The sequence below is a fragment of the Kwoniella botswanensis genome, chromosome 3 (assembly GCF_036426115.1).
Source record: "Kwoniella botswanensis chromosome 3, complete sequence".
Taxonomy (NCBI): domain Eukaryota; kingdom Fungi; phylum Basidiomycota; class Tremellomycetes; order Tremellales; family Cryptococcaceae; genus Kwoniella; species Kwoniella botswanensis.
In genome coordinates, this window is record NC_088601.1 from 1975920 (window position 1) to 1983419 (window position 7500).

General features: G+C 44.7%; 4 protein-coding genes across 4 annotated transcripts; 3 read left to right on the forward strand and 1 right to left on the reverse strand.

The window, feature by feature from the left end:
• Positions 1 to 320: 320 nt before the first annotated feature.
• On the forward strand, positions 321 to 881 carry L199_008616 (uncharacterized protein; the record flags this gene model as incomplete). Its single annotated transcript, XM_064894295.1, has 1 exon — positions 321 to 881. One exon carries the CDS (start codon positions 321 to 323, stop codon positions 879 to 881), a length of 561 nt encoding a protein of 186 aa, XP_064750367.1.
• Positions 882 to 1331: 450 nt separating this feature from the next.
• On the forward strand, positions 1332 to 2436 carry L199_008617 (uncharacterized protein; the record flags this gene model as incomplete). Its single annotated transcript, XM_064894296.1, has 2 exons — positions 1332 to 2177; positions 2356 to 2436. The coding sequence occupies 2 exons, from the start codon at positions 1332 to 1334 to the stop codon at positions 2434 to 2436; spliced, it is 927 nt and encodes a 308-aa protein (XP_064750368.1).
• Positions 2437 to 2685: 249 nt separating this feature from the next.
• On the reverse strand, positions 2686 to 3827 carry L199_008618 (uncharacterized protein; the record flags this gene model as incomplete). Its single annotated transcript, XM_064894297.1, has 4 exons — positions 2686 to 2811; positions 2949 to 3037; positions 3362 to 3518; positions 3690 to 3827. 4 exons carry the CDS (start codon positions 3825 to 3827, stop codon positions 2686 to 2688), a joined length of 510 nt encoding a protein of 169 aa, XP_064750369.1.
• Positions 3828 to 4270: 443 nt separating this feature from the next.
• Positions 4271 to 7500, forward strand: L199_008619 (uncharacterized protein; the record flags this gene model as incomplete). Its single annotated transcript, XM_064894298.1, has 6 exons — positions 4271 to 4717; positions 4774 to 5221; positions 5280 to 6439; positions 6492 to 7040; positions 7104 to 7388; positions 7462 to 7500. 6 exons carry the CDS (start codon positions 4271 to 4273, stop codon positions 7498 to 7500), a joined length of 2928 nt encoding a protein of 975 aa, XP_064750370.1.

The window sequence follows — 7500 nt, forward strand, 5'->3', positions numbered from 1 at the left end:
TTATGCCAAACCATAGTGTGCTGGCACTTGATCGATTGTATTATCGATCGTCGACGTCTTTTCATTGAAGCTAAGTGATTCAAAGAAGGCTTTATCCCCTACAGTGGTAATTGAGTAACGACATAAAGATGCGGGGTACACGAATTGGTAAGCCCGATGATCGCGGTCGAATCGAACCCCTTGTTCCTCATTACTAATTGCATCAAGTTTCGGGTTGGTACCATTGGATATTTGTCGAAGAAAGTTCGGGCTTTTGCGTTTGTTGTTCTCAGGATATATCGATGACATTTTTGGAATAACGATCCAATAGTACCCTCACCATGCCTGTGTCAATTTTCTTGTCGGATCCAAGTAACTGGACCAAGCCACATGCCAACTCCCAGGGAGAACTAGTCACCATCTCTCATCATAGGGAAACCACAGACGGTTCACAATCTGAAGCAATCATAAAGAGGGGTATTGAAGCACTTGGGATCCTTCCTAGGAAACCTGATGATTTCGATTATGATTTTGAAGAGATCGGATTGGGTAGAATCACTTTTATACTTGAAGAGGAGATATTATCAGCAATGACTGAAAGAGAAGGAGAGTCCGAAGTGATAAGGGTTCTAAAATGGGATAAGAAATGGGTATATCATTCGTCCGCTCCTCCTTGTGATAATCCAGATTGTGCAAGATATACTTCTGACAGATTACCAAGCCAAGAATCTTGGGGTACATTCATTCAAGAACAAAATCACGACAATCAGAGTTGTAATACCGATTGTGATTTATCGACGTTACTCAAAGGCTCAGAAGATCTCAAAGTGGAACAAGATCGGTATATTCCTAAGGAGCCGTATATCCGATGGATCTCTATAGGGATGATCTGGGTACGATAAGATACTATTCGAGAGATATCTCTGAGCCTGACGATACTCACAATATGGCGAGTTCAACTTCGGAAGGAAGGGAGAGATTGTTGAAGTCTGAGTGTTTCGTGAACTGGTTGAATGGTCTATAGCTCACCAGATCGTGTACGACTTGGGAAAGCAATACGTTGATATGCAACACAGCACAATGAGTGATGGATCAAGCATGACCTATGGGCGGTGTTGTCATACTATGCACAAAGGACCGATGGAACAATCTGAACTTCTATATTGATCTCCCCTTCATATCTCCATTCACAGTACAAGAAGTTTTCAGATCATACTCAGATCCAACCACGTAGCGTTGTACGTTAGTCTTCGCCTGTCTACCTATCCACTTTTAACCCTTTCCGAATCGCGTATGAATTCATTTGCCTTTTATCCCTTCGCATTGTCATCTTGCTGTCTCCCCTATCCGCAATGTCCATTCCTGTCAATCAGTCTCATCCAACCTGGTTGGAAGTGTTATCACGAGCTCTTGCGTCTGCTCCTAATCCCAAATCCACGTATTCAGCTGACCGATCAAGGTTCCCTCCTACCCAATGGTGCGATCCCACATTCTATCGACGGACTGTATATCGTCCTGACACCCCTGACCAAGCTGGCCAACCTAGTATGTCTCAAGAGGATTTCCTGAAAGTACGCCAAGGATTACAAATTCCCGACTATCAACGAATCAAGCTCGATCACGATGCATCATATCTGGAGATATCATACAATATTCAAGAGAGATCTCTGACTACACCCATATCGGATCTTCCACCAGAACATAGACCATCGGAACTCGTCGAGCATGAGGCTAAGGGGATGATGAGAGTGGATAGTGAATATACATGGGATGGTCAATTCGCTTTACACACTCTTAATCCTAATCAATGTCAACAACTTGACTGTCTAGGTTGGACAGAGAAAGATATTGAAGATCCAACTCTTGAACATGATAGTTCGAAAACAAGAGGTATCTTCGCTACGGATGGGGTGTTCGGATCGGGTTTAGCAATGCTATGGAAATGCAATAGGATCAAAACACCTTCCAGATTCACTAAGAATGATTTGATCAATAATGCAGATCATTATGATCACTCGGGTCTGGTCGATTTGTCAAAAAAGTTGAATAGTTATGATTTTCGATCGACCTTGTACATTTATAGACCTTTAAGAGACCCTTATCTACCGATTAAATCATTCACGAATAAGTATAATGATCGTATCAATACTTGGTTAACTCAAGACCACTATCCCTCAGGCAATCTTGATTTATCAGACGTGAATATAGAAGTTTCTTCATTCGGATCACGACACGAGTCGAATACCGAAGACGAGGAAGATGATAATATGACGATGAAGTGATCATACAGTCACACTCAGTACAATAGGAGCGAATCGACAAGCTGAAGAGACTAAACGTGAGACTATATATGATAAACGGTTCTCACAAGATCAGGATAAAGGAAGGAGTGAACTTAGTCCTTCTCAAACTTCAAGCTTCTCTAGTTCTCGTTACTTCGATGAGACTGATGAATAGCGAAAACCTACGCTACAAAACGGCTTGGTAGGGTAAGAGTAGATATGAGCTATCGGCCTGACGGAATTTTATCTTGTAAACTTATGCGAGCAATTGTCACTGTGAGATTATGTCAGTAATTCCTTGTAAATGATGGTAGTATTTCGTCCTCCATTGCCAAGATCGATACTTTAGAATTTCACATCTCATATGATGATGTTTTTGATGTCTATCCTTCCTGATCACACTCTAAGCTACACAAGCGATAAATTATTTAGCAAGAGCAGCTTGGAGACCTTCGAACACTTCAACTTCGATTCTAGCTTCTGCTTTTTCTGATTCGGGAGCGGAAGATGAGAGGACTCGGTTGGCATCGGCAAGACCAGATCGGATGTTCTATTCGTGAAAATCCATATAATCAGCACGGATTGTTCCGTCAGAGGATAAGAGCAACTATGAAATAGGGGCATGACAGAGAATCTGGAAGATATCTGATAAATTATAGTTGCAGACCAAAAAAGACTGTTACTAACCTCTGGAGAGAAGTTGTCAAGAGGGTAGGCCTCGACAGCGTTGATTGTGAGAGTGTTGTTTCCGTGGACGGTAGCGAAACCAGATGAGACTGCGACGAGCGAAGGAGTTAGCAATCTTATCACCATATCCTCGGTCCGTGTCCCTAATCCACGACTCCTCCGTATGTGTTGCAATTCCCACCCAAAGTGATGACTTGTTTCTTAATGGTTCCTGTCCTCTACGGTCCATCATAACCTCCTCCGCAAAATGGTATTATATCGATATACTCTCCCGATTTCACTTTGAAGCCCTTCCATCTCTAAACCAAGTCTCGTTTGTATACCCTTCTTCGGCCGACGCATGACATACCACCCATGCGTCCGCCCTCCTTCTGTTTCTCGTATTCCCTTCCCAGATAGTTCTGAAGACTCACCAAACCACTTCTTTCCAGCTTGACCGTTCTCCTCAATGACTTCTACTACACCGGCTCGGAGAGCTTCAACTGAGGCTACGTGGTTGGCAAGAACACCCATGTCACCGGTAGCGGCAGGGATGTTCACTTGGATAACACCGGCTGAAGAGTAGAGGGACTGTCGGTTCAGATTGATGTACATGGAAGAATTCGGCGACAGATTGAATATGAAAATGAATTGTGAATACCGAATGATTGTTGAAGAGAGAATGATAAACTTCTGTCAGCGAGCATGACCTCCTAATTTTCTTGATGTACCCTGCATGAACGACATGGGGGAATGACTCACTTGATGAGGCAACACCAAACTTAATTGCAGTTTTCCATCAGCACCAGCAGCTTCAGCATATCCTCTTCTGGCCATTCGAACGGCCGAAGCTTGACGAGGGAGAGCTCGGAGGGAGGAAGTGAGTCGGGAAGCGAACATTTTAGAAAGGAATTTTCTGTACGAATAGAGGGGTGAGCGATGAGCCGCTGAACGAGAGTTGGACGAAGCAAGCTTACAAGGAGTGATGTGGTATGAAAACGGATGAGCGGGCTCAATACGTTGAAATCTCCTGAATGACACCAGCAACCAGCAGCAGCAACGACAACCGACTGCAACCAGGTGAACGAGTGAACGAGTGAGAATCCCACCTACAGCCTACCAGCCAATGATCCGAATCACCGTCGGAAATACCCATTGTGGCACCACGTCTCCCCCTTAAATGGGTCCATCAAACAAGATTGCACCCGCACGGTGACCTCCACCTCGCCGGTTCAACTTTTTGGGATTTTCAGAATTGTAGATGCTATGTGTTGATTTTCCCAACTATCATCCCTACTTCTTTAGCTATCCGACCATAGCTAGAGTCAATATAACAGCTCAACATGGCAAGAGGTTCGCAGCCCTTCTCGGCGTCCACATCATCGGGTAACAAAAAAACAAAACCCATCAACGGCTCAAAAGCTAAAAGGAGGCAAGACCCCTCGAACGCTTATACTTATATTCCTGCCTTGCCTAAACGACATCGTACTTCCGCAGCTCAGTTATCAGTATCGAAGGATGAATTGGAGCTTGCTGGGCCATCAAGAAGAGCCAATGAAGATTCCGACGATGAGGATGAAGATATGCAGAGTAGGATCAAAAAGGTGGCAATGATGATCGCAGATGATGAGAACACGGGTGAAATAGAAAGCGATGAGTCCGATATTGACTCGGACGAAGCTTGGCAATCAGATGGGAGTGATGAAGAGAGATGGGGTGATGTATTCAGAGAACTGGATAAAGGGAAAGCTAAGAAAGGGAAATCCAAGGCTAAGGAAGTAGTAAGAAAGGTTAGTCCATCAACTTGTGCAACGAGAAGTGTAGCTCATCAAGTTGCTCCATATAGCCTGCGAAGCCACTCACAGTCAACTTAGATGAGAGTGACGAAGAGCTTGTCTCAAAGAGCAAAGGTAAAGGGAATAAAGCGGTCAAAGCACCATCATCCGTCGAAGAGGATGAGGAGGATGAGGAGATTAGTGATGGAGACGGAGAACTAGCCGAGGATGATGATGATGAGGAGGACATGGGTGAAGGGAGCGAAGATAACGAGGAGGAGGAGGAAGAAGATGAAGATGAAGACTCAGAGGCTGAATTACCCTCTGATCTTTCGGAAGATGATGAAGATCCGGAAAATCTCGATGGTCTAGATGCTTTTGTCGACTCGCTGGTCTCGGAGGACAAGAAGAGGAAAGCGGATGGACAGGAGAAGGTCGAGCAAGCTAAGAAACGACGAGTGTTACCTGTAGTATCAGGACCAGGCTTGAAGGACAACGGTGATCTTGCTTTGAAAAACAGTGAGTACAATCTTATTGTTCATTGATGGAAGCAAAACTGACAACTTGTTCTCCTCAGATGAAAAACTCGACTTATCATCCCTCATCTCGTCACATCCCTCACTATCTGGTGCCTCCGCTCTCCTCCCTTCCAAGTCCGACAATAAGAAGTCAACATCTATCCTCAAGCAAGGTTTGGTCTCTGCGCCTTTACCGACAGTCGTGCAAGAACGTTTAGACCGAGAAGCTGCGTACGAGAAGACCAGAGAGGAAGGACAGAAATGGGCTGGTGTGATGAAACGAGTCAAAGAAGCTGAACATTTGTCATTCCCATTACAACCTGAACAACGTGGTGGAGTGAAAGGTAACAACGAAATATTGTCAGGATTCAAACCTTCGAACAAGTTGGAATCTGCCGTAACCGCTTTATTGAATAAAGCCAATTTGACGGAAGATAGCCTGACTAAGAGAGAGGATCTGGCATTAGAAGCTCAAGAGATGACTTTGGAAGAAATCAAAGAGAGAAGAGACGCATTGAGGTATCAGCGCGAATTGATGTTTAGAGCAGAAGCCAAGGCGAAGAGAGTAGCCAAGATTAAATCGAAGACATTCCGAAAATTGGCTAGAAAGAGAGCTGCTAAAGAAAATCCCGGAATGGATCTTGAAGATCTGGAGAGATTGGATCCCGAGGCCGCTGCCGAAGAACGGGAGAAAATGGAAAGAGACCGAGCGAGGGAACGAGCCACTTTGAGGCATGGTGCCAAAACTGGTCGATGGGCTAGGGATATAGGTGGAGATAACGCAGAACTCGAGGATAGGAGAAGAGCGAAAGAAGAGATGCTGAATATGAAGGAGAAATTGCAAAGAAAGATAATGGGTAAAGATGAAGGCTCAGATTCCTCCTCTGACGAAGATGAAGAATCGGAAGAAGATGAGGAGATGATCAAATCCCGAGCATTTGATCAATTGGCTGCGCTCGATGCCAAGAACGCTGCTGATCAGGAAGCTAAGGGTAAAGCAGGAAAGGGATTGATGCAAATGGCTTTCATGAAAAAGGCTGAAGAAAGGGAAATGAAGAAAGTTGCAGAAACAGAAGCTGAACTGAGAAGAGATATCGAAATGTTCGGTGAAGAGCGCGGAACCGAGGATGAGGATGATGAAGAGGAGGAAGATGAGAGACCTAGCATGCTGAGAGTGGGTGGGAATGAGGGAAGAATGGTTTTCTCTGGGCCACAACGAGTGAGTGAAATACAATCATGATCTTGCATACTGACTGATGATCGGATATTAGACGTCAACAATACAGGATGATGAGATCCCTCAGCCAGCTCAAACCAAAGGACCATCAGTATTTTCCAAGCCTCGTGAACCTACTCCTCCTATCGAAGAGTCTCTTCCAGATCATAACCCATGGTTGACTTCGACATCTTCAGCCGGACCGTCACGGAAGCGCAATGCCTTAGTCGGTTCGGCCAATGCTAAAGCAGAAGACAAGATCACCAGATCATTGAAGAAGGCCGTCAAAGGTAAAGAGGCCGAATTAGATGACGAGAAGGTTGAGATTTCGCTGGAAGCAAATACAACCTCATCCTCAACATCGAACAAGAAAGGAAAGAACAAGAAAGCTACCCAACCCACAAATGGCGATGTTAGTGATAGTGAGGACGAGAATGAAGAATTGCTGCCCATCTCAGGGAAAGGTATCAAAGCTTTCCAACAACGTGATTTGGTTGCACAGGCCTTTGCCGGTGATAATGTTGTAGAAGAGTTTGCTAGGGAGAAGGAGAAGCAGGTGGAGATGGATGCTCCGAAGGTTGAAGATACCTCATTACCTGGATGGGTGAGTCATAGTATAATACCTCTCCTCAGGGGAAAATTACGGGACTGATTTCGTTGTTGATAGGGTGCATGGGGTGGTAAAGGAGCTAAAAAGAAGAAACATGTCAATCCCAAATTCCTCGTCAAGACAGCCGGTATCGAACCCACTCAACGAAAAGACTTCAGCAGATCGAATGTCATTATCACCGAAAAGAAAGACAAGAAAGCCTCTCAGTTCTTATTGCAAGATCTTCCTTACCCTTACACTTCGAAAGAACAGTATGAGAGAAGCTTTAATAACCCCGTTGGGAGCGAATGGAATTCTCGGAGTGCATTCCAGAAAGGTACTTTACCCAGAATTGTCAAGAAGGTGAGTAGCACTATTTTCGCCCTGCTTCGCAGAGATGATAGGGTATATAATCAATGCTGATTTGTTTTGTTAGCCTGGCGCCATCATCGAACCTGTTCGAAGGATGTTTTAG